This window comes from Panthera pardus, unplaced genomic scaffold, assembly GCF_024362965.1.
Source record: "Panthera pardus isolate Hobbes unplaced genomic scaffold, ASM2436296v1 HiC_scaffold_24, whole genome shotgun sequence".
Lineage (NCBI taxonomy): Eukaryota > Metazoa > Chordata > Mammalia > Carnivora > Felidae > Panthera > Panthera pardus.
In genome coordinates this window covers 45937630-45964426 of record NW_026526810.1, presented here as the reverse complement: position 1 = coordinate 45964426, position 26797 = coordinate 45937630, and the positions used below count along the sequence as shown (strand labels likewise).

General features: G+C 38.1%; 2 protein-coding genes and 1 long non-coding RNA gene across 5 annotated transcripts in view; 1 reads left to right on the top strand and 2 right to left on the bottom strand.

Moving 5' to 3' along the window:
* TRPM7 (transient receptor potential cation channel subfamily M member 7) overlaps positions 1-3845 on the bottom strand; it is a 121789-nt gene extending 117944 nt beyond the window's left edge. For all 3 annotated transcript variants that reach the window (XM_019442135.2, XM_019442137.2, XM_019442136.2), the window contains exon 1: positions 3738-3845. In XM_019442135.2, the coding sequence (XP_019297680.1) occupies positions 3738-3740 (3 nt within the window). In that variant the 5' untranslated portion in view covers positions 3741-3845. The remainder of the gene's footprint in view (positions 1-3737) is intronic.
* A 1761-nt stretch (positions 3846-5606) lies between these two features.
* Positions 5607-13929, top strand: LOC109262616 (uncharacterized). The gene is made up of 3 exons (XR_002077839.2): positions 5607-5650; positions 9005-9129; positions 13325-13929. It is a non-coding gene; the product is annotated as an uncharacterized LOC109262616 (long non-coding RNA).
* A 7952-nt stretch (positions 13930-21881) lies between these two features.
* The window catches only part of SPPL2A (signal peptide peptidase like 2A), a 55530-nt gene continuing 50614 nt past the window's right edge, over positions 21882-26797 (bottom strand). The window contains exon 15 of the mRNA XM_019442134.2: positions 21882-25837. Coding sequence (XP_019297679.1) covers positions 25763-25837 — 75 coding nt within the window. The 3' untranslated portion in view covers positions 21882-25762. The remainder of the gene's footprint in view (positions 25838-26797) is intronic.

The following is a 26797-nucleotide window of genomic DNA, read 5'->3' as shown; positions in this document are numbered from 1 at the left end:
TGAACCAATCAGGGAAATAAGCTGAATATTTAATTATATTAAAGAATTACTCATTTTCCAGGTGTGTTAATAGTACTATGGATGTATTAAGAGCCTTATCTTTTTAGAGATACACAGAATGAAGCATTTATAGATATGTCCAAGATTTGCTTTTAAGTCATCCTATTTAAGGGGGAATGGGAGTGATAATAGAGGAAACAAAATACACATTTCAAACTGTCAAAACTGGTCATTGATATATGGTGATTGATTTTCCTATTATATTTCTGTATGTGTGAAATATTCCATATTAGAATGTTAAAGAGAGAGAGAATATCAGAGCACTAGACCAAAAATATCTGATTGGCGGAACTCTCAAACTTTTGCAAGTGCTTGTGCGTCAACAGACTTTTATTTAAAAATCAAAACCAAAAATGTACATTTTAAGTACTGCCTTTGAGTATTAATTTGCATATTTTAAGTAATGACTTCAACTATAACACATTTTCATTTTATGTCGCGTTCTTATTACTGACATTTGCCAATACACACATACTTTACTCCGCAAAGTAACCAAGTTCTGAATATTCTATCTCCTAAACATCTCAATCTGTTCCATCTTCTACTACTTCATTTCAAACCATTGACATTTGGTCGGAGTCTTGCTATTGCCTCCTCATGGGTCTCTCTTTTCAACTTAAACACACACCATTCACCTTCCATATTGTTTCCTTAAGTGGATCCCATACATCTCCAGCATGAAATCCAAACTTCTTCACATGACATACATTGCCCTCAGAAATCTGGTCCTTGTCTGTCTCCAGAATACTCCCACCAGCATCCCATACTTCACTCATTCATATCTACATAAAGTATTTGTACAGTAGTTCCCTGAATAAACTAAGGATTTTCTTCCCTCTAACCCTCAATTCCCTTGGACTAAAACCACCAATTCAATGCCCCTTCTATCTCCAGTTTAATTCCAATTCCTACTGCCTCTACAAGGCTCTAGTACTATCAGCTTTTGGGCAAACCCACCCAGACTTTCCTTTCTCTCCTTGATTACCCCGTATTTTCAAAGTAATCTATGCAATGGTATCACACTATCCTCCTAGTTTTTGCCTATCTGTACTGCCTTCAAAACTATTAAGGTATCACAGTGTGTGCAATACAGTAGACACTGTTTATGATGTATGCACCTTCCACTGACAACTAGATCTTTTATAAATAACTAGAATGTAAGCTGTTTGAAAGTGGAAAACTTGTCTAGCACATATTTGCCGCTCCAGTGCCTATGACAGTGCTTGGAATATATTACCCACTAAATAAGCGATTACCAAATGAATAAAACAAATTATTTCCAATAGCCACGGCAGATAATTTTGTACAAAATTTGATTCCACTCCAGTTTTTTAACTTGTGTTTCTTGGTATTTTGTTTTATATTATTTTATGGTTAGCTGATTAGTTTTAAAGCTTTTTAAAATGCAGAAAAATTTTGTATGCTTTCTTTTAGTGTCAAAGAAGAAACTGATTACCAGAAAGAAGCAAATGCTTTAAATAAGAATTTACAGGGGCACCTTGGTGGCTCAGTCGGTTAAGCGTCTGACTTCAGCTCAGGTCGTGGTCTTGCTGTCTGTGGGTTCGAGCCCCGCGTCGGGCTCTGTGCTGACTGCTCAGAGCCTGGAGCCTGTTTCAGATTCTGTGTCTCCCTCTCTCTGCCCCTCCCCCGTTCATGCTCTGTCTCTCTCTGTCTCAAAAATAAAGGTTAAAAAATTTTTTTTAAAATAAGAATTTACAGTAAGAATTATACAGTGTAGATACAAGATACTTCAGTGAATTTTCAGGTCACAGTGCTGACCTAAAATTTGAGGGGGCTCAACAGATTATTATTGGACAACCTCAGTTTTCAGTTTTCACTATAATTTAATTGGAAATTTAAAAAGAAAAAAAATTCCAGAACTCAATAGCAGTCAGGACTCAAGTATGTAAAAACTAAAATCAGATCCTAAATTTCAAATTTTTAAAGTGAGAATTTCTCTCTGTAAAATCAACAGGAATGTTAGCATGTACAACCAACACTGAGTTCACATTATGTGCCAAGGATGGTGCACAACTTATGTATACCAACATACCGTCTGGGGGAGCACATCTGCTATAAAAAGACTGGACATGAATGGAAAGAGAGCAGGAAAAGGAGAAACTCAGACCACATCTTAATTTTTGGAAGCTGGGTTTCAAAGCATGCAAACAAGACATTAAGAGGCTGAGTTTGAGAAGAGCATCTAAGGTAAGACTAAGAAATTATAAATTTTCACTAGAAAGTCATTAGAAACAAAGGTATCTGGTTGTATGAATAAAATATTAGGGAACAATGCCTTTGAAGGTGATGAATCATCTTAATTTCCATTTTCTAAGGTATCTAAATGTTTTTTAAGATACTGAAATGATAATGTTCAAATTTATACTATTTACCATAAAAAGAAAAACTAGACACATCACCGAAGATTCAGAACTAATGGTTTGCTTTTTTTCATACAAAAGGAACTCTCATTCAACCCCCACCCCAAAACATATTCTCTTAAAAATCCATGTAAGTAACAAGTTAAAAAATCTGGCATCAGTAAAGAAACTTAAACCCTTCTTTCAAAATTAGGAAAAAAAGTAAAACGACGTTTTTATTGACTTTACATTACCAAAGAAGGTGGAAAACAGTGTAAGGTGCATTATTTATTCAAAGTATAACTATATTCGTGGTTTCACTTTTGTATGGCACCTAAATTAACTTCTGCTGAAAAGTAAACCTGCCAGACTCCAGCAGAGGGAGAGTTGTTTGCACGAAACCAAGTTCAAGTACTGACCAGAAAAACACCTCGCTCTTCAAGTCCCTGTAAATTACTTTCTTCGTAAAAAAATCTTCAAATTTGATCCCTGGCCTTAACAACAACAACAACAACAACAACAACAACAACAACAACAACAACAACAACAGGCTCTAACGAAAGCTGCAATGCACCGCATCCCTCTCGCCACTCTGCACCGTAGGTTTAAAACACAACTAACCCTTCTCTAGAGCAACAGATGGGGTTGTTAGATATAAATCCAGACAACACATCGCCTCGATACCTCCAGCAGCGCCCCCAATAAAAATGTTTAATTCTTGCTAAAGAAAACTGCAAACCAGATCCACCGTCAATACCGTCAAACCCCTCCTCTTTGGCTCCAAAAGGGAAACGTACCTGTGGAGTATCTACTGCGCAGCAAACAAGGCACAGTTCCAATCCCGCGTCCTCTATCCCTTTTTTGTTCCCTCCCAGCCCTCCTTCCCTTTCCAAGCAGAACTTTAGCAGAGCATTTGGCTCCCTTATCTGCTAGCAACTGGCGCCAGGAGGAAGGCGCTCCCGGGAGATGCGGAGGTTGAGCCCTGCGTCTGGCGCGCTGCGGCCGCTCTGCTCATCCAGGTACTCCCTGGCTCGCGCTTCTGCCGCCTCGAGCGGTCCCTGGTCGGAGCCAGGGCTCCGCTGTGGGGATTCCCGCGGCGAGCCGTCGGGCGAGATTTGCTACCTGCTTCCTGCCCCTCACCCCCGAACGAACTGCACTCCCGTCCCGCCGGGGCAAGTCCGGAAGGCAATAGGGGTTCCTTCGCCCCAGGCAGCATGGCCCCGGACACACACTGGCCGGTCGGGTCCCCCCCCCCTCCCCCTCCCTTCCGCAACCCCCGGGACTATTCCCCCGCCGGGGCCTGCGTGGGTCCAGTACCATTCTCCTCACGGGGCGGACTCCGGAAGGGCAGCAACTCCACCTCCTCCTCCTCCGCGGCCTGTAGCCATCTATCGGGAAGCGTCTCCGGAGGCGGCAGCAGAGGCCGCCGGACAAGGACAGCCCAGGGAAACCTTCTCAGAACTAACTCAGCTCCGGCACTAGCAGCAGAAGCTGAGTCTTTCATAATTGTGCGACCAACTCCTCCGGGGGACTGGCCACAGGGACGCGCCCGCGCCCGCCTCCGCCGGCGACGGGGCTGAAGACAGACCACGTGAGGGGCGCGTCGTGTGCGTCGCCGCCCGCGGGCTGGGTCACGTGAAGGGCGCGCGCTCCCTCACTTCCAGACTGCCTCCCTGCGCGCCGCGCGCACGCGCTGGGCACGGGAGCTTCTAGCTCCAGCGCTGTGGGTTTCCCGGGAAGGGTCGGCTGTTCTCCCAGGGTCTCCAGTGTATACTTGGGCGGGACTCGCACAAACATCTGTGTCCCCTCCCGGGATGGAACTGAAGGAAGCAATAGTGGAGGATTAAGGTTCTGGGCCTCCGGGATCCTGCCTGGAGTTGCGGCGTAGTCTCATCACCGCTAGCGGGGCCTGGCCTCCCCCACTGCGCTAACAGGGCTTGGCCACTGCCTGTGCTCTGCTGCGTTTCCGAGCCCCTTCCCTGTGCGTTAGACAGGGGCCTTACTCTCCTCGTCCAAAATGCCAAATCATGTTCTCTCTCCAATTTACCCTGTTTCTGCCAGAAAAAATTCTCCCAGATTTAACTGTGGGCTGCATCCTTTCCCTCCGGAGATGTCGCCCACAGACAACTCATACAGCACGTGCCTTAACCAAAGACTGCAGGTTGCTCCTGAGTCTAATACCTCTCTGCCTTTTCTTTTCCTTTGCTAACACACCAGCCAAGGTTTGACAATTAGCGATAGTTTACTAAGTTGTTTTTTACACATGATTCTTCTCCCGAGGAAAAAATTGGTCCATCTGATCCTCTATTACCTGATTTTATCACACCTCTTTTTTAAAAACAGCTTTATTGAGGAATAATTGACATACAATAACCTACACATATTTAAATGTACATTTTGGCAAGTGTTGACATATGTATGCACTTACGAAATCACTATGACAAGCCAGTGAACAAACTCATTTCATTACCCCTCAAGGTTCCTCCGCAGTTTGTAACTATAGATTCGTTTGCATATTTCATGGTTTTATATAATGGAATCATACAACATGTACCTTTTTTTTGGTCTGGCTCCTTTCATTCAGCATAACTATAACTTAAACATTATGATCATGTTTATATATGTATGTTATGTATTATGAACATAATCTTCAACAAAATTAATCTGCCCATTGTTTTACCTAATACGCTTTGGCAGTTCTTGTGAGCAGTCTTCAAGTACTGTGTATTCCTTCCCCATCTGGCAGGTCCAGCAGGACCAAGGTTTAAAAAAAAAAAAAAAAAACACTCTTATATGTGTCATACCTTTCCTACTAGATTATCAGCCGCTTGGGGCAGGGATTTTGGCTAATTTATGCATACATTCAATAAATGTTTATTTTCTAGATGTCAGCTGGGCCTACTCACTTACTGCCTGAATCAAGTTTATAATCTAGAAAGTGGAGAAAAACCAGAAAATCAAAATACAATGAGATGAGAGTGCTTTGTTTTCCTCAGTCTCTGTGACTCTGGCCCTTTTTTGCACCCACAAATGCTTCATCCCTTGCTTGGATGATGTAGAAAGGTAATAATAGCTCCATGGCACTTGATCTCCAGAGCTCTTGCTAAATTGGAGCATTTAGTTCACAGTTAGAAATGAGAAATATAATTCATCTTTAATTGAACTAATGAAAATTAAGTCCTTAATTTACAGGTTATCAGAAGCCCTGAAGTTCAACATGCTGATTTGCAGTAAGTAATCAATTCCGGAGGACGAGTTAATTCTTTTAAAAAAAAAAAGTACTTAGGGGGTTCTGTGTGGCTCATCTGACTTGGGCTCAGGTCATGATCTGACAGTTTATGAGTTCAAACCCTGCATCAGGCTAGCTGCTGTCAGTGAGGAGCCCACTTTGGATCCTCTGTCCCCCTCTCTTTCTGTCCCTCCCCCTCTCGGACTCTCCCTCTCTCAACAATAAATAAACATTAAAAAAAAAAATACTGAGTTCCTAAGACTATATTAAGAATAGTCCTCTTTAATGTTCAGTGATGAATAAAGATGGATGTGTTCAGTATTTAAGAAAATGTTCATTAAATGCTCTCTTTCTGTCTCACTTCTTTCCCATAGGGGCTCTGTTTCCATTTTGGTCAATGACATCTCTAATTCCCACTCTCAATGAATCATATACTGATTCTCCTTCCTATCCTTGCCCAGTTATTTGCAACAATTCAACAAACATTTACTACTACACTCTTTTTAAAGCACTAAGTGAAGTGTTATACGTGATTTTTAAAAAATGGAAAAGCATGGTACCATACCAACTCTTAGATTTTTTATTTGTGTATTTAGAATGTTTTTCTGGGGCACCTGGGTGGCTGAGTCAGTTGGGCAACTGACTTCGGCTCAGGTCATGATCTTGTGGTTCACCAGTTTGAGCCCTGCATTGGGCTCTGGGCTGACAGCTCAGAACCTGGACCCTGCTTCAGATTCTGTCTCCCTCTCCCTCTGTCCCTCCCCCACTCGCACACTGTCTCTGTCTCTCTCAAAAATAAATAAACATTTAAAAATAAATAAATAAAAGGGTCACCTGGGTGCCTGGGTGTCTGAGTCGATTAAGTATCCGACTTTGGCTCAGGTCATGATCTCATGGTGTGAGATGGAGCCCCACGCTGGGCTCTGTACTGACAGCTCAGAGTCTGGAGCCTACTTGTGATTCTGTGTCTCCCTCTCTCTCTTCCCCTCCCCAGCTCGCACTCTTCTCTCTCTCTCAAAACTAAATAAACATTTAAAAAATTAAAATAAATAAACAAGGGGCGCCTGGGTGGCTCAGTCGTTTGGGCGTCCAACTTCAGCTCAGGTCATGATCTCGCAGTCTGTGAGTTCGAGCCCCGCATCCGGCTCTGGGCTGACAGCTCAGAGCCTGTAGCCTGTTTCAGATTCTGTGTCTCCCTCTCTCTCTGACCCTCCCCTGCTCATGCTCTGTCTCTCTCTGTCTCAAAAATAAATAAATGTTAAAAAAAATTTTTTTAATAAAATAAATAAATAAAATGTTTTACTTTGAGATAATTGTAGAATTATAGGAAGTTGCAAAGAAATGCACAAAGAAGTACAAATAAATTTCCCCAATATCCCTTTCCCCTCCCCCCAGCATCTCATATAACCACAGCACAATATCAAAACCAAGAAATTGACATTGGCAAAATCCACAGAGTTTATGCAGATTTCACCAGTTATACGTGCACTCATTTGTGTATATGTTTGTGTGTAGCTCTATACAATTTTGTCACATGTGTAGCCTGGACTAACCACCCAAACAATCAAGATGCCCAACTATCACCATGAGATCCCTCATGTCACCTCTTTTACAGCCACACCCCTTCCATCCCACTCCTAACCTCTGACACCCACCAATCTGTAACTCTAGCCCCATAATTATGTCATTCACAATTGTTACCTAAATGGAATCATGCGGGGCGCCTGGGTGGCTCAGTCGGTTAAACGTCTGACTTCGGCTCAGGTCACGATCTTGCGGTCCGTGAGTTCGAGCCCCGCGTCGGGCTCTGGGCTGATGGCTCAGAGCCTGGAGCCTGCTCCGATTCTGTGTCTCCCTCTCTCTCTGCCCCTCCCCCGTTCATGCTCTGTCTCTCTCTGTCTCAAAAATAAATAAAAACGTTAAAAAAATTTTTTTCTAAATGGAATCATGCAATATATATCCCCTTGTGGCTAGACTCACTAAGCATAATTCCCTGGAGATCCATCCAAGCTGCTGCTTGCACCAGCAGTTTATTCTTTTTCACTGCCGAACAGTACCTCATGCCATGGATGGACCACAGTTTGTCCATTTACCTTTTGAAGGACATTTGGGTCTCTACAACCAAAGCTGCTATGAATATTTGTGTACAAGTTCCTCTATGAAAATAAGTCTTCATTTCTCTGAGATAAATGCAATTGGTAGGCTCTTCATAAGTCCATTTTTAGTTTTTAAAGGAACTGGTTATATTTTGAAGATAGAGTCCAAGGATCACCTGACAGACAGGACGTGGGTGTGAGAGAAAAGAGAGGAGTCAAGGATAGTTTGAAATGAGCTCATATGTAGAACAGCGGTAGAACATAGTAGCAGCTCATTAAATGTTGGCTACACAAATGACCGCAAACACAACGCAAACGAAATGAGAAAATCCATGAGACACCATAAGCTACAGACATTGCCTTAGAAGGCATTAAGAGTCACTCTTGGGAACTTAGTGCATGGAAATCCCTTTGATTATTTGCATGAAACTGAAAAAGAAGAGTCCCACTTCCTCTTAGAATATAGAAAGCCACAAGAGAATGCCACATCCATTCTAATGAGAAAAAGGCAAATAAACCACAAAACTATGATTTTTAAAACTCATCAGAGAACTGAGGTCATCATAGGCAACAGAAAGAACTGAATTCCAAAGAACTGCAGGTGTCTCCTAGGAAAGACAAGACAAATGATGTTGCTTTGGGTGAGTGAAAGTGTCTGTGGGCTGGAGAGAGTTTACCACCACCTACCCCTTCCCCCTACCCTCCCACCCCCACCCCTAGTTCTTTCCCTGAAGGAAGATTGGAGGCAGTCAATCCTCAGGTTTTCAGCTGTCAGTCTAGTACATGCATTCTCAATGTCAAAAGGGGTGATATTATCTACTTCAAGGAAGTGAAAACTGATTCTTAGGGCAGGGGGTGAAAAATATTACTCTTTTTACATATAAAGCACAGGTGTACACATAGTACATAAATAAACATTACAGTTTCATGAAGGGAAGGATATAATTAGGAAAAACATGTCTAAAAAAAGACTCCATAGTGGAGTGATAATAAAAAAAAGGGAGGGTGAGAATGATCTAGATACAGAGATAGATACAAGCCTAACTCATAATGAAGATAAATGTTATAATCGCTGTGGTAGTCAACCTCCAACAGGGCCCTCAATGTTCTTCACTTGCTGGTATTCTCATCCTTGTGTAATCTCCCATATTGAATAGGACTGACCTGTGTGGCCAATGGAATATAGTGGAAATGGCAATGTGTCAGACTTCCAAGCCTTGGTCATAAAAGACATTTTGGCTTCCACCTTGTTCTTTTAGATCACTCACTCTGGAGGAATTCAACTGCCATGTCAGGAGGACACTCAAGTAGTTCTTGAAGATGTACAAGGGACGAGGAAATGATACTTCCTGCAACAACCAAAATTAACTTGCCAGCCATGTGGGTAAGCCATCCTGAGAATGTATCCTTCAACCCCAGATAAGATGTCAGATGACTGCATCCCCAACTGACATATCCTCATGAAAAACTGTGAGATAGAGTCACTGCTAAGCCATTCCCAAATTCCTGATTCTTGGGAACTTTGAGAAATGATAAGTGTTTTTTGTTCTTTCAAGTTATTAATTTGGGGGTTATCTATTATGCAGCAATATATAACTGATAAAAAATGTTATACAAATAAGGCACTATGCAGTGGTAGAATCTAATCACCAGCTGGGAATATTTGCAAAGCTTGGGGGCCCTAGAATATGAATTGAGTATTGTGGGAAGAATTGGAAAGGTGTATGTAGAAGTATAGTAAGGTGTTCTAGATAAAGAGAATCCTCAAACAGAGGCAGAGAGGTACAACCATGTCATATCAACCCTTTTAAGTGATAAAAGGCTTGGACTCCAGTAATATAAACCCAAACAGCGTCTTCCTTAGAATTAATTTAGTAAGAATGGTCCTTAAGTCTCTTCTGTACTTAAAACCCTTCAGTGGCTCTTACTGCTCTTATAACAGGTCCCAATACCTTAGTATCTGATCCCATCTTATTTTTCCAGTTTTATCTCTAGTTACTTCTCCTAGCCCACTTCCCATACCCTTCAAACGTACCTTATCAGTACTCAACTTGTAAATTCCTTCTTTCAAGATTTTTTTTTAAAATTTCCTCCCTACAGCACACCGAATCTGAGTTAGGTGCTCCTTCTATATGCTCCCATTGTACACTATATTCCTTGTAATAGCATTTCTCTCCCTGTATTCTAATTACCAACTTACATGCCAATCCCCTCACCTCCTGCCAACAAATGTTCAAGGAACCTAATCTTATCCGTCTTATTTACCAGTGTATCCGGGCTCAATGACACATATGGAGGAATCATCCAATAATATTTGTTGAAGAAAAAAATAAACCTACTGATAGGCCAGATTCTACAGATATACCTCAGTCCTTTGATTCAAGCATGCAGAGTTTTATCAGATTAAGACAAAGTGCTATTCTTACATAGGAAAGGGTTACAGGAAGTGGAGCAGAACATGGAAGTCTGTGTTCTCACAGCATATTTAATTCATCAGCCATCCATTTACCCATCACATTTGTTGAACATCTTCTGTGGAGTACACAGTGTGTGCTAGGTTACTTCTTGCGTGGCTCAGGCCTTGTGCTACTGTTTGTATCTCTTTCTTTAAATGTTTCATTCTAGGAGAACTTGGGTGGCTCCATCGGTTAAGTATCAGACTCTTGATTTCAGCTCGGGTCATGATCTCCTGGTTGGTGAGACCAAGCCCAGTGTTGCTCTCTGCACTGACAGTGTGGAGCCTGCTTGAGATTCTCTCTCCTCTCTCTCTCCGCCTCTCCCCGCCTCTCAAAGTAACTAAATAAAACTTTAAAAAAATGTTTTATTCTAAAACTGACTACACTGGCCTTAGTTTCTGAGTGTCCAATACCCTAGTGCACATGGTCTGTTGAAACAACTGAGATATCCTCTAAGAAGCTAGAAATAAGAAGGACAAAAAGAAGATGGAAGTAAGAGAAATATAAAATTAAATTACTCTTATGAAATCAACTTCCTAGACATCAATTCCCTTAATACTATCCATATCCTTGTCTTCATTTATCACCATGGATATATAAATATACCTCAGTTTGAGGACCACTGCCTTAGAATACTAACTCTGATTACCCCCATGATGATTAAGTTTGGGTGTCAACTTGACTGGGACATGGAGTGCCCAGATTAAACACAATTTCTAAGGGAGGATCTGTGAGGGTGTTTCTGCACGAGATTAGCATTTGAATTGGTATACTGAGTAAAGCAGATGGCTCTCCCCAGTGTGGATGTGGCTTCTTCCAATCTATGGAGGACCCAAATAGAACAAAAAGGCAGAAGAAGGCGGAATTTATTCTCTGCCTGACTGATGAGCTGGGACATCAGTCATCTCCTGTTCTTCACTGCAAATACGTCACCAGCCCTCTGGTTCTCAGAGCTATACCACCAACTTTCCTGAGTCTCCAGCTTACAAACAGCAAATAGTTGGATTTCTCAAACTCCATAATTTCATGAGCCAATCATATATATATCAGTTATGTTCTCTGCAGAATCTGGACTAATACAACCCATCTTCCATCTTACTGCTTCAATCTACTGATATATACACAATTTTATTGTACGGAATTACAATAGTGTGGTCAACAAAAGGTTTTCAAGTAAAAAAAATTTTCTTATGATAAAATGGTATCAGAAGTGAATAATTGGGGGCGCTTGAGTGGCTCAGTCGGTTGAGTGTCCGACTTCAGCTCAGGTCATGATCTCACGGTTCATGAGTTTGGACCCCACATCGGTCTCTGTGCTGACAGCTCACAGCCTGGAGCCTGCTTCCGATTCTGTGTCTGCCTCTCTCTCTCTGCCCCTCCCCCACACGTGCTCTGTCTCTCTCTGCCATTCAAAAATAAAGAAAACTAATAAAATAAAGAAAAAAAGAAATGAATAATTGAAATTTGAAATTAAAACACAATACCATTTACATTAGTACCGAAAAATGACACACTTTGGTATGAATCTAACAAAATATATATAAGATTCATATGAAGAAAACTACAAAATTCTGAGGAAAGAAATCAAATAAACTCTAAATAAATAGAAAGATACTCCATCTACGTGGGTAAGAAAGCTCAGTATTGTCAAGATATCAGTTCTTCTCAATTTGATCTATAAATTCAACATAATTCCAATCAAAATCTCAGTAAGTTACTTTGTGGATACCAACAAGCCATTTCTAAAGTTTACATGGAGAGGCAAAATACTGAAAACAGCCAGCACAGTATTAAAGGAGAACAAAGTGGAGGGCTGACATGATACTACCTAACTTCAAGACTTATTACTAAGCTACAGTAATAAAGACAATTTCTTCTTTGTTTTTGTAATTTAAATTTGTTAACAAATATATACAATACTTGGTGTTGCATTCACATTTAGAAACTTTCAGAAGCACATTTCACTGATTTAAATGCAAACATCTGCAGTGGGGATATTCTAAATATTAGCAGATTTTCTGAGGTTTTAGGGTATTTAACAATAAAGAGGCTTAATTTTAACCTAGAAAAAATGTTTCTAGAATATTCTGAGTTTATTGTAAGTTGTACTATATCTGAAGTAACAATAAGTAGTACAACTTCTGAATGATTAGTATCTGTGACGCTCATCAAGTTTTATGACTTCCCAGAATTCTTTTATTTAATGTTTATTTATTTATTATTATTATTTTTTAATGTTTATTTATTTTTGAGAGAGAGAGACAGAGCACGAGCGGGGGAGGGGCAGAGAGAGAGGGAGACACAGAATCTGAAACAGGCTCCAGGCTCTGAACCATCAGCACAGAGACTGACGCGGGGCTCGAACTCACGGACCGCGAGATCATGACCTGAGCCAAAGTCAGACGCCCAACCGACTTAGCCACCCAGGCGCCCCTGTTTATTTATTTTTGAATGAGAGAGAGACAGAGCTTGAGCAGGGGAGGGGTAGAGAGGAGGGAGGCACAGAATCCGAAGCAGGCTCCAAGGTCTGAGCTGTTAGCACAGAGCCCGACGTCGGGCTTGAAGTCATGAGCCGTGAGATCATGACCTGAGACCAAGTCATGCTTAACCAACTGAGCCACCCAGGCACCCCCCTATAATTCTTTAATACATGTTTTATAAACCTTGACATCCACACAAATATAGAGGTTTACATTCAGATGAATAAAGCAGGTTTACAATAAAACAATTTGAAAGCATCGAAGTCTTTACCTCCCTACATTGAATGGCTAGCTAACATTTGTGGAATGGTTTCTATTATCCAGTTGTTGTTCTTGATACACTTAACATGTATTAAGTCCTCTCAACTCCATCAGCTAGGTATCCTTATTATTGTCCTTCTTGTAGAGAGGAGGAAACTGAGGCACAGGACAGAGCCAGGAATACAACCAACACAGTCTAATTCCAGAGTTTATGCCCTTAACCTTTTTCTGTATTACCCTTTGTGACAATGAAAACAAAAACAAAAACTGAGAAATTGGTCACTAATAATCGAGAACAGATTATACTTGATTCAGTCTTTCACAAAAACTTTTCCTCAATCTATTTAATGAGCTAATTAAAGATCTTTGTTTTCTTCACTAGGTCCAAATAGCTGGCTTATATAAATGTTTCCACAGTAATCACGCTTTGACCTTTCCCTGAATGGATTTGCCACCAGAATAAGTCCCTGGGCAACTGAGAAAGAGACACTGTATCTCAAAACTGAAGAGGAACAACTTAGAATGCTGGCAACATGAATATAATTCAAATCAATTAAAGCATCAAAACAAAAAGACAGCCAATATATGAAATGTTTATTTTTTGTAAATTTTCCCTGTCACCTAAATTAGACACTTATAAATTTGGAAAATCCTTTGTTTATGTAAGCAGAGAGTGATTAATCCAGTTCCAACAAATTGTGTTGTACTTTGTATAGAGGATTAATGGATTTTCTTCCTGAGGCTTTCTTTCAAAAAAATTAACCTGGTTTGTAAGAGGAAAGCTTATATAATGGCAACCAAAAATACCTGGAATATTTCAAATATTAATCTCTAACCCCAATAGCTTAGTACAGTGCCTGGCATATCATTGGTATTCAGTAAATAGTTCTTGAATTATTGAGAGGATGAAAATTGGGCTTCTTGAACTTTATTACATGCAAATATGTCAATTAGCTACATAATATACAAGTTAATACATATTTTTTGTAACTTTTCTTTGGCCCTAGTTTATTTTTTTATTTTTTTAAATGTTCATTTTTGAGAGAGAGAGAGAAAACGTGAGTGAGGGAAGGGAGAGAGAAGGGGGACTGAGGGGAAGCAGGCCTTCCCTTCTGAAAGCAGTAAGCCCGATGCAGGGCTTGAACTCATGAACTGCAAGATCAAGACTTGAGACGAAGTCGGATGCTCAGCTAACTGAGCCACCCAGGCGTCCCTGGCCGTAGTTTATTTTTAAAAGAAAAAAAAAATCTCTTCCTAAAGCTTTAAAACCCTACCCCAAGAGACTGTATTTGGGCAGAAACTAGAACCAATTACCAGTAGCCATAGAGAGAAATTCCCCCTTGAGTTGAACAAAGCCTTTGTGTTGATGAGGAATGTTCTTGCTGGGACTGTATAAACTGCTCTGAAGTGTATATAAGTCTATAATGAACGGATGACTATCTGGGTAGAGTTTAGAGGGGTCTGAGACTAAATGTATCCAACGATAATGAACAGTGGTAATTTTCTTAAAACTAATTTTGATGTTGGAGCTACCCCTAAATCATTTGATTCAACTATTTCCTGAGAAAATAAAAACAAACAAACAAAAAGCACCCCAAACCAAAAACTATGAGGTTTATGTAAAAAATTAATCTTTGAAACAAACAAACAAACAAACAAACCACAAAAAAACCCTAATCTCTGAATTTCAGCCTTAGGCAGAGACTTACTTAATCACATAAAACTGAGAGATGAACAATCAGGTTTTACACATTAGTGACTTTGGATTTCAGAGATTATGAGACTGTGTTGTAGATTTTAATTTTCATGGTTAATGTTTAAATTATTAATTGGTGGTTCTATTAGTGAATTGCTATCCATTTGCATAGACATATCAATGTTTCTGAGCAAACCCAAGTAGTAAGATATATAAAAAGATAAGTCTGTTCAAACTCGATTATCTAGTTTGAAACAGCTGTTTGCTTTGATATTTATTCTGGTTTCTTAAAAAAAAAAAAAAGGTTTTATTTACATAGGATATTGGTAAAAAATTGAAAACAAGGAATCTCAAGAAAAAAAATCTCATTTTCTGATACTGGATATCATTATTTCTGTCCTATATTAGCATTGCTAACATATATATCCTAATTTAATAGCAATTAAGATTTTAGCATTTCAAACTCTCAACAATAGCCAAATTATGGAAAGAGCCTAAATGTCCATCAATTGACGAATGGGTAAAGAAATTGTTGTTTATATACACAATGGAATACTACGTGGCAATGAGAAAGAATGAAATATGGCCTTTTGTAGCAACGTGGATGGAACTGGAGAGTGTTATGCTAAGTGAAATAAGTCAGGCAGAGAAAGACAGATACCATATGTTTTCACTCTTATGTGGATCCTGAGAAACTTAACAGAAGTCCATTGGGGAGGGGAAGAAAAAAAAAAAAAAGAGGTTAGAGAGGGAGGGAGCCAAAGAAGAGACTCTTAAAAACTGAGAACAAACTGAGGGTTGATGAGGGGTGGGAGGGAGGGGAGGGTGGGTGATGGGTATTGAGGAGGGCATCTTTTGGGATGAGCACTGGGTGTTGTATGGAAACCAATTTGACAATAAATTTCATATTTAAAAAAAAAGATTTTAGCATTTTAAGATCATTATAGGAAGTTCCTGAAATGGAAGTTAAATATCATTAAAATGGAATTACTCTAAGTATATATGTCTGTTTATGTGTGTCAGTATGTGTATACTTGCCTCACTATTCTTAGGAGATTTTCATCTTGTTTCATGAAAGTCTCAAAGGGATAACACACAGGTAGCTAATCTTAACCTACTATACTTTAAGATCATAAAAGCCAATTATAGTATACATAAGACCCTAAGTAAAACTAAAACATGTAAAAACATAAAATAACTAGGGAAACCAGCTATTCACTGTATTAATTGACTCTGTGCTTTGAAAAAGATTTAAATATAACATAGGTGCGTAATACCAAATGATTATAAATATACAGCTGAAGAGTAAAAATATGAGGAGAGATGCACATGAAAGGAAACTGAACATACACCTAATTTTGCTCCCTCGCAATATTACATGAAACAGTTCTCCAAAGAAAAATGAAAATTTTTGATAAAAAATGTTATGCAGGTGGTGTGTGTGTGTGGGGGGGGATTTCATTCCTACACAAGAGTAGAAACAAACACCCATCACCCAGCTTCAATGATTATCAAGATTTTACTGCATTTACTTAATCTTCTTCCTTTTTCTTATTGTTTAGCTGAAGCTGATTTAACTTCTTTTTCTTTCTTTCTTTTTTTTTAATATTTATTTAATTTGGAGAGAGTGCAAGTTGGGGAGGGGCAGAGAGAGAAGGGGACAGAGGATTCCAAGCAGGCTCTGCTGACAGGCTGACAGCAGTGAGCCGATGCAGGCAGGGCTCGAACTCACGAACTTCGAGATCATGACCTGAACCAAAGTCAGACACTCAACTGACTGAGCCACCCAGGTGCCCCAAAGCTGATTTCACTTAAAGCGGATCATGGACATGATTTAATTTAAAGCAGCTCATGGATATCATATCATTTTGCTCCTCTATATTTCAACATACATCTCTTTTGAAAAATGGACTTCATGACATTATCATATCTAAAAAAAATAAACAATAATTATTTGGTACCGTCTTTTATCTGGTTCATTACCAAATTTTCCTAGCGGGTTCACAAATGTCTTGTTTAATTGGTTTGCTGAATTGGGATCTAAACAAGGTCTACACAGGGATTTGGGTATCATGTCACAGAAATTTCTTTTAATTTACAGCAGCTCCTCCTTCCTCACTTTTCTCCTCTATGCTATTGATTTATTACAAGAATCAATTCAGTTGTCTTTTAGAATGTTGCATATTCTGTATATATAAGTTTGCTCCCTTGAGTGTCATTTAACTTGTTTCTTCATCCTCCATATTTCCCATAGTTAGAAGTTCATGCTCTAAATTTGATTAGATTCCAGGTTATTATTTTTGGCAAGAACACTTCACAGTGCTTTGTGCTTCATAGTGTATTGAAAGGCTTATAATGTCTGGTTGTCCCACTTTTAGTAATGTTGAGATTTATCTATGATTTCAGGTGCTGACAGCTTACACCTTCCTTTTATCTAATGGTTTCATACACTGATGATCATTGCCTAAACCAATTATTTCATTCAGGGTTGCAAAATGGTTATTTTCTAATCCTGTCATTCATGAAGAATCACAGATCTGCTCCCCTACTTCATGTAGCTGGGCAAGTGTCCCTCCCTGACTCTGGTAGAAAAGTGGAGTTTTGATCCTTGGAGAGAGTAAAACAGGAGGTCTCTGGCCTTGAGGATCCAGTCACAATTGAAGGCATGCATAGGTAACATACTGGAAATGGTATTTGAATGAATGTTTACATAACGAATGCTAAGACTGTCAACTCTTTCCCCAACCACACGACTCCAGGAGATTGGAAGAGATTGTTCTTCAGGAATCTGATCATCCCAAGAGAAATACTTAAAGATACTAACCTCAGGCTTTCCCAACAGCAAAGCCAGTCAATGCTGGCTCATCCTACAATGTACCTTTCATTTAATAAGCCCCTCTTATCTGCTCAGAGTATCCAATGGGTTTTTAGTTTCTCTTAAACATAAGCAGAAAAACAAAGATTACCTTTCCTCTGAAGAAAACTTCTAATTTTTAACATACAGGATGGAGTTGGAAGAAAGCAATGGCTATACACAGATAACAGTTCCAAAAACAAGGAAGCAAACAAATAAAAAACCAAATAAACAAAAGCCCTATCCATTCATATTTTCAGAAATAAGAGAATATATGGCACCAATGAGACAGCAATTGGATGCTATAAAAAATAAAGTGTCAGAAAGCAAAAAAGAGCACTTGGAAATTAAAAACATGTTAGCAGAAATAAAAAATTCAAGAAAAGGTTAGAAGATAATGTTAAGGAAATCTTCCAGATAAGGGGCAAAAAGATAAGAGATAGAATATTGGAGAGGAAAGGTAAGACAAATAGATTAGTACGGAAGGTGCAACATCGAAATATCAGGGCTTCCAGAAAGAAAGAACAGAGAAAATGAAGGGGAGATAGTAAGAATGAAATTATTTTAAAATATTTTCCAAAATTGAAGGATAGAGGTTGCTAGACTGAAAGAGCTCATTGAGTGATCAGTATAATGGATAAAAATATACCCATACTGGGAATAAATATAAAAAAAATACACACACATCATGTATGTTCTAAGAATACTTTGGAATTCACTTACACTACAAAGTGTCCATTATTTATCTGAAATTCAAATTTAAATGGGCATCCTGTACTGTATCTGGGAATCCTACATTGACCTTGTCATTACCAGTATTGGCAATTCTTCATAATTATAATTTGTAACAATCCACTCAGATCACCACTGCTCATCTATTCAACTTCTGATATTCCAAACCCAACAATCACTCAACAATATAGGGACAAAATGCATTTATCCTAACACTTTTTCAGTCATTCATCACCCACTCAAATCTTCATGTCCTTCCTTACCCAGCTTAAATTTCAAAGGTAATAAGTTAAATTCACTCCTTCACATACATCCTATATTCCCTTCTTCCTCTTTAAACTTCTTGAATTTGCTTGGTTAAGTCACAAAGTGTGGTCCCTAGGCCAACAGTACCTATGTCACCTGGGAACTTGTTAGAAATGGGCATTTTTGGTTGGGTCCTACCTCAGACATGAATTTAAAACTCTGGGACAGCAGCCAAGCAATCTGTGGTTCAACAAGGCTTCCAGTTGAGTCTGATACATGGGGTCTCACATTTTAGCATGTGAAAGATGACCTGTAAAGCGTGATAAAAAACCAGATTGCTGTACCCAATCCTCGGAGTTTCTCTTTCAGTATAGAGTGGAGACAAAAATCTCACATTTTTAACAAGTTTCAAATGATGCTGTTGCAGAACCAGGAACTGCACATTGAGGTCCTGCCACTATAACAATCACTCTCTCACCTTTTAAAGATAACTTTTTCCTTTCTCTTCAAACTTTCAGGGCACCTGGGTGGCTCAGTGGGTTAAGTATCTGACTCTTGATTTCAGTTCAGGTCATGATCTCATGGTTTGTGGTGAGCCCGGGTGGCACTCCATGCTGAGAGTGAGGCGCCTACTTGGGATTTTCTTTCTCTCTCTCCCTCTCTGTCCCTCCCCAGCTCATGCTGTCTTGTGTGCATGCTCTCTCAAAATAAATAAATAAACTTAAAAACAAGCAAACTTTCTTCATCTCCTTCTGAAACTGACTCTCAGTTGATGATCCTGATCAGGACTTTGCTTGCAGAATATAAAAGCACTCAAAATAGAAATTCTCATGCTCCCACCAATCACAAATACCTCTCTACCTGCATCTGTATTCATATACACCACCTAATCTCCAGTTTCTGGAGAGGAACCCCCCATGTTCCTATCTAATGCAAGCCCTTCCACTTGGGCAGTAGATCCTATCACCCCTGGCCTACTTGAGATAAATTGACTTCATTCTCTGACTTCTTTCCTACATCATCAAAATTTCCCTTTCTACTGGATCCCCATCAACATTCAAACATGCTGTTATTTCTGCCTCTGTCAAACCACCCTTCCCCAAATCCAAACTTCTTGACCCCATTTCTCTTCTTTCTTTTAGAATAAAATTCCAGAAGGGAATCATCTGTACTCGTTTTTTCCACATGTATCTTTCCATTCCAAACTGTGAGTCCTAAACTGAGACTTGAAGGGTCTACACTGATTGTGTGTGGAAGGTGGGACTGTGCACCAAAGTTTCCTACAAAGAGGAGGGCAGGAATGGAGAAGAAAACGATGGGAGATTAAGCTAGATAGGCACAGGGGCTACACTAGCCAAGCTCTAAAAATCACAGTAAGGAATCCAGACTGTTCTGAGACAAATTTGGTGCTGTTAAAGGTTTTTTTTAAAGCACTTGAGTTGCATGATCACATATCCATTTAGGAAAGAGCACTGGCTTATGATGTCGAAGAGTGATTGATAGCAAAATTAGCATTTGCAAGACCAGTTAAGAGTTTGTTCACAGTATAGACGGATTAAATTGAGTTCACGGCAGTGGCGATGGTGAATACGAGGATTGAGAGACATTTGGAAGACGGAATGGAGACGACTTGGCAATTGCATTGGTCTATTTTATTTGCACTGATCAGGGCTGGAGTGGATTTTGTATAGGAAATAATTGGTGAGGCTTTAATTGAAAAATGTTCCAAACACATAAATTTGTGGATGAAGCATTTTTCATTTGTAAAAAAAATTACTTGGTTTTCCATAGCTAGCAGGGCCTATTTATAGGTAAACATTACTTAGAATCTGATTGTTACCTTTCCCACTTAATCTAGAGAAAAAATCCTCTGATCCAAATTGAAGTTTTTAATAGAATGACATGTCAAACCATACACTTTCATCTGCAACTAAGACTCTTAAGAACTCTTAAGAGAGCTGGTGAGAAATCAGTGCCTTACTACGGTTTACAAAGATCTCTCTCCAGAATTCTGCTAAGTTTGGCTATTGCTGCCAGAGCAGTGTCTATTCTGAGAACTCACATGCAGGCAGTTGAAATTTCCAAAACTTTTTTGCTAAGATAGTTTGTTATCATTAATGTTGCCTAGAATTGGTCATTGTTTTCAATTGCTGGTATTAATGCTTTTCATGATACATTATTTTTACCTTTATTTTTTTTTTTAAGTTTATTTTGAGAGAGAGGGGGAGAGAGAGAGAGAGAGAGAGAGAGAGAGAGGGAGAGAGAGAGAGAGAGAGAGAGAATGAGCAGGGGAGGAGGAGCAGACAGAAAATCCCAAGCAGGCTTCAACTCTTCAAGACCATGAGATCATGACCTGAGCTGAAATCAAGAGTTGGGACCTTAACTGACTGAGCCACCCAAGTGCCGCTGGAGTCTAGGTTTTATGCCTTTGCCTTATTTTAATTTGTTGTGGGTCATTTGGGTAGGGGCCACAAGAAATATTAAAGTTGAGAACTACTGATCTAGACTCTTAGGGTTACAGAAATGGAAATGATGTGAATATAAAATTTAGTCCTACTCCTATTTTCTAACAAAACAAAATGAACTTCAGGCTAATAAACATAATTTTTAAAGAACATAAATTAATTTTATTTAAAGACAAAAACTTGAGAGTTGGTTATTTTTTACTCCCACTATACACATTAAACTGTTTATAAGGCTAACTACCTAAAGAAAATATGAATAATTTATTATTTAACCATATGTTAGTATGAATACCTATTAAGAGTCAATAGACTTTCGTGATTTGTATTTTGAATCTTAACAGAAGCATATCATAGAAAATGCAAAAGGTGTTAAGAGTATACAGTGAAAAATAGATCTCCCTCTTAACCCCTGTGCCCTAGCCATCTTACTTGCCCTCTTCCTAGAGACAGCCACTCTTTCCAGTTTCTTATGCATCTTTCCAGACACATGGATATTTGGGCATATGGGATGAAACAAGGTTCCTCTGAGCAGGGCATGGAGAGGAATGGACTTCCTCAACATGTGGTAAAGACAAACACATTAGAGATCTATATCTGAGCCAACCACATCTGAGTTAAAAGAATAGTACGATGGCAGCGGGCATCTTAGTAATTTGTGACACAAATGCCATCAATGTTCATTTCAACAGATAGGATTCCTTGGTTAAAAAAAAAGTCTATAATGCATTTATTCAATAAATACTTATGAAGGGGTATTATGTATCAGTACAAATTTGCAATAAATGACACTTATGGAATCTAGATTTTATGGACAATTTGTCAGACTTAAATAACTATACAATTTCATAAGTGATGATTACCATTTATACTTTATGTGAACACGATCTGGTATACTTTTATTTCATTTTCAATTATTTTTCACCATTAAAAATAAAACAAATTTAAATTCTATTTTAAAATATAATTTATTGAACACCATAATGAATTCAATACATTATAAAATTGTTTTTCTTGTCAGTATTGGCACATAATGAAGTTTTAAAGCATTGCTAAATTAACACTTGAAAAAATTTTAAATTTTAAATCTGTTCCATAAAAAAAATAAAGACCAGTAGTGTTATAAAATTATTAATTTGCACCAACTTACATATCAAAGTGTTAAAAAAAGAATTCCACACTCAAACCATCATCTAAGAAGTAAAAATTCTATCATATGCATTTTTAAAAACGTTCTCATTTGAACAAAATACAAGAGAAGATATCAAATAGGCAAAAACTTTACAATGATTTGTCCTACTGGGAAATTTTACAGGCTAAGCAGATAAACTTTAGATAAAAAAAAAAAAAAATCCATACTCCAAAGGAATAGAAGTTGTTTACAGTATTTTTTATGTAATTTTCTAATCAAAGAAACATGACATTAAATATTCTACATTTGTTTCCTCTTTGTTGCCTCTTAATTGACAATGAGGACTATTCTAAAAATTTAGTTTAAAAATACTTTTTCCACCAATGAACATTTTCATAGATGCAAAGGCTGTCCTTAAGTAAGGGAACATTAAACAAGGAAATTTATATATATGGTCTTCACTATAATATGGCCTGTTTATTACTCTGTCAATCATTTTTACTCTGAAATTTTAGTAACCCAAACGATGAGTACTGCACAATTTCTTTCAAATTCCAAAAGGCTGAGTAATTGATTTAGGTCACTGGAATTTACAGAGTATCTTTCTTCCAGGAAGCAAAATGTACTTATATTCAGTATTTCGGTTTCATTTATATTACCCTCTCCATCCCCCTTTAAAATTGTCCTCTGAGATAAATAGAGCACTGAAAATAAAAAGTTTAAAACTGTAGAATAGGTTATTTGGCATCATCTTGAATAAATTCAACTTTTTTCCTTATTAATGGGAAAATATAAAACCTTTCAAACCAGTGCATTCTACTGGTCTGAAATGCAATTCCTGTGTTTTTGAAATCTCATTGGTGGAGATCAGCCTGAAATTCTAGAAATCAAGCCTAACTAAAATTAGTTCAAATGTCTTTAGTCAAAAAAACAAAAAAACAACTGTTTGCTTATACCTATGGCAGAAATCAAAAGAGCAAAGAAAAACTAGAAAGTTCATTTGTATTTACTCTAAATTTACCATTTCACCAAAATCTCTACGGACATGAAACTAAAATCTATACATGCCAACAGCAGAATTCTCTTCCTTCAAAAGTAAATCACAGATTCTACAAAGGTATTGCTAATCTAAAAAAATCTACAAAAACACAATGTATTAGAATATCAAGGTCTTTCACCATTAACCTCACATTTATCTTTGCTGGTCTAAATTAAAGTAAAAATCACCTACCCTACAATTTGAGATATTACTTTGTTTGATACGCTACAAAATGTTCACAGGGAATTTCTAAAAAGTATTATTTTTTTTCTTGCAATATAACTCACTGTTGTAAAGACATGTTCAGGAAAAAACCAACTCTCTTTCCCGACAAGTTATAGGTGGTGGGAAGATGAGAGAGGAAGAAAGGACACGCGTGGCCTTTTAAGGAGCAATTTTCATCTCTCATCCTTCCTTAATTTTGATTTCCAAAATAAAATATTTCCAGCTAGGTTGCTAGAGAGGGTCTTAGAATACAACATAAAGTTGACATCGAGAATGGAGAAACTTGGAGAATTTCACTCTGTTTCTTATTTTTATTAATCAATAGGATCTCAATAGCAAACTAGAACAAAGTTTTACTTTTTTGATAACTTACGGTTGGATAAAGTTGAATTTGTATCAAATAACTAAGATTTAAGATTTCTAGATGTAAAATGCTCTTCATAAAATGTGGTTGAGGCTTTAAAGTATCAGAAAGTTGGGATGAGTACAGATAATTTTACTAAAAAAGCTCTATTTTGGCAAACATCTTATTGATATTATAAATGAAAATATAGCTGGAGCTTTAAAATGGCACTTAATCTGTTCTATCAGAGTCTGCCAAATAAATTAGATTCTTTGGAAAAAATTCAAACTTGATATTATGGAGGCAAAATTAAGATTAACTCTTACTTGTCAGATACTTACCTGTCATATTGCCATAAACCAAAGGACCCATGAGTATACTAAGTGGAAAGAGGGGCTCATTGTTAAGGGAGCTGCTCTACCTACAGTTTACTCAGCAAAAATTAATTAAACAAAAGCAACTAATTGCCTCAAATGTTAAATTTACTTCAAACATAAATGCTTTAAAAAGCATTAGCTTTATCTTTTAATCAGAGAAATGGTCTAAAGATGAAAGATCAGACTTGTTCACAATCTTGTACATTACTTGCAGGGAAATGCAAAATCCTGTTGTTGCAGTCACTCATCATTTGGGAATTTTTTTTTAAATGTTTATTTATTTTTAAGAGAGAGAGACAGAGAGCACAAGTGGAGGAGGGGGAGAGAGAGAGGGAGACACAGAATCTGAAGCAGGCTCCAGGATCTGAGCAGTCAGCACAGAGCCAGACACGGGGCTTGAAACATGAAACGTGAGATCATGACTTGAGCTGAAGTTGGACGCTCAACTGACTGAGCCACCCAGGCACCCCTGGGAATTTCTCAAAGAAAATAAACGACAGTAGAAAGATACTTTGACTTCTGACTCCCAGGATAATGTTCAAGGCCACATTTGAGATTTGGCAAAGAATGAGAAAGATATTTTTCAAGTTGGAAGGTACCACCAGGTACCAGAGTGATTAATTGGTCTAAATTACTCATTTTGCAGATGAGAAAACTGAGATTACAAGGGTTTTAAGCTAAGACAATTTACTCAAATTCTTTTATTGTCATTAAATTGAGACTAACCCAGCCTCCTGTCTTTTGTCTCCAATTCTTTCCTCTGGAGCACACTTTGTATATTAGTAAGTCATCCTCCATCAAAATATTAAAAAATTAACAGTGCTTTCCTATGGGGAAAGGAGTGGGAATTAGGGGAAAAAAAGGTGGTGGATGAGGGGGTAAGAAGAGATGGTTAGGGATGTTACATTCACACAATGAGCCACATGTGTTAATATAAAAGTTGACTAAAAAATATTTTACAAAATGTCAAGCCTTAACACCAAAAGAACCAAATTCCAGAGGTAAGAAATACCATGGTGAAATTGAATGTTAGTGTAGAAATTTAAGCTACCTCTTCAAGAAAAACAGACCACTGAAAACTGAAGACTAGTTCTATATATTATGTTTCTTTATATCTGGAAAAATATTTTAATATAATACATAGGCAGACTAAAGTAATTCAGATTTTCAAGTTTAAAAAAAGACTGGGATTTTTAAAAAAACCTTATGCTACAAAAATACGCATTTATAGATATTCCCAAATCCTATTTTTCTAACCTCTGCAGTGAAAAGATCCAAAATTTCATCGCTGAACTGCCTTCTAGCATGATCTTAAGCAGTTATTTCTATAGAGCATAAAGTTAATGTAATTCTTTACAGTAAAATCTGTTCATAAACTCACCTTGACAGAAATACTTTTATCTATCATTAAGAGTTGAAAGAAACAGATTTTAGTAGAGGGGTGGGTCAAGACAGTTTTTTAGAAAAATATACTGTGTATAATAGATCTTGAAAATTACACAGACCATACGCTTTTATTTAATGTGAAGGCACAACTTTAACATGGTTAAAAGCAAATGTATTTCAACTATTTGATGTAATTGTCAGTACCAGATCTTTAAAAATATATATTTGCAAGCATATCATTGAAGCTTCTTTCAGACTGTCAATTCAAAAATCAATTTCAAAAGTCAAACTCTATTTGTAGAAAATCAATTGACAGGTCTACAAAATATTATTGTTGGACATTCTGTTCGCCAGCAGCCACAGGGCTTTCTTCATTTGTTGCATAGTCCAGGTGGCCCATCACCTAGGCACAAATAAAACAAGTTAGGAAATGCAAATTTTCAATTTGCCCTCAATATTCACTAATTTGGCAAAAGGATTCCCACTTTTTAAAAAGGACACAGAGTACTCCCTGGGACTGAGCACTCCTTTTGGAGCAATGTAGTGGCTCAACATCCATGCTCTAAGAATAAGATCAGGGTGACAGAGAAAGCCTCATCATTTGACTCGGAGCCAACCTGATGAACTCTTTCTTTAGATCTTCTACTATTTCCATTTCCCAATATGAATTACCCTTCATGGCAATGGGAACTCTACCACAAAAGGAAGATATTCCTGATGCTTAATCTAGGACACTATTCCAGGCAGTGTTCACTCCTAAAGGTAAAAAAACTAAAAATGACCCCACAAGTCACTTTGAGAATACCTGCTGGTTTGGGGACAGTGTAACTTGGTTGATGCCTTGAACTGACTGTAAGACAATTTAAGAATGATACTTGAGGGGTGCCTGGGTGGCTCACTTGGTTAAGCATCTGACTTTGGCTCCGGTCGTGATCTCACAGTTCATGAGTTTGAGCCCTGCACTGGGCTCTGTGCTAACAGCTCGAAGTCTGGAGCCTGCTTCAGATTCTGTGTCTGCCTCCCTCTCTGCCCCTCCCTCACTCGCACTCTGTGTGCCTCTCTCCCTCAAAAATAAATAAAACACTAAAAAAAAAGAATGGTACATGAAATTATGGAAACATTGTATGACAAACATTTCTACTAAAAACAAATATACTGAAGGTACTTAAAAGGTCAAATGAGTACCTGAAAATAAAATCAAGACTACATTTGCTATAGACTACTTTAGAGGAATTACCAGTTAAACTTTTCTCAAACGATCACTTCAGCTATGTTCCATATTCCTAAATAAATCTTTTCATATTTGGGAATGAAGGAAGAAGAAACTGCTTACATGTTTTCAGTTTCTTCTTCAGATAAACTT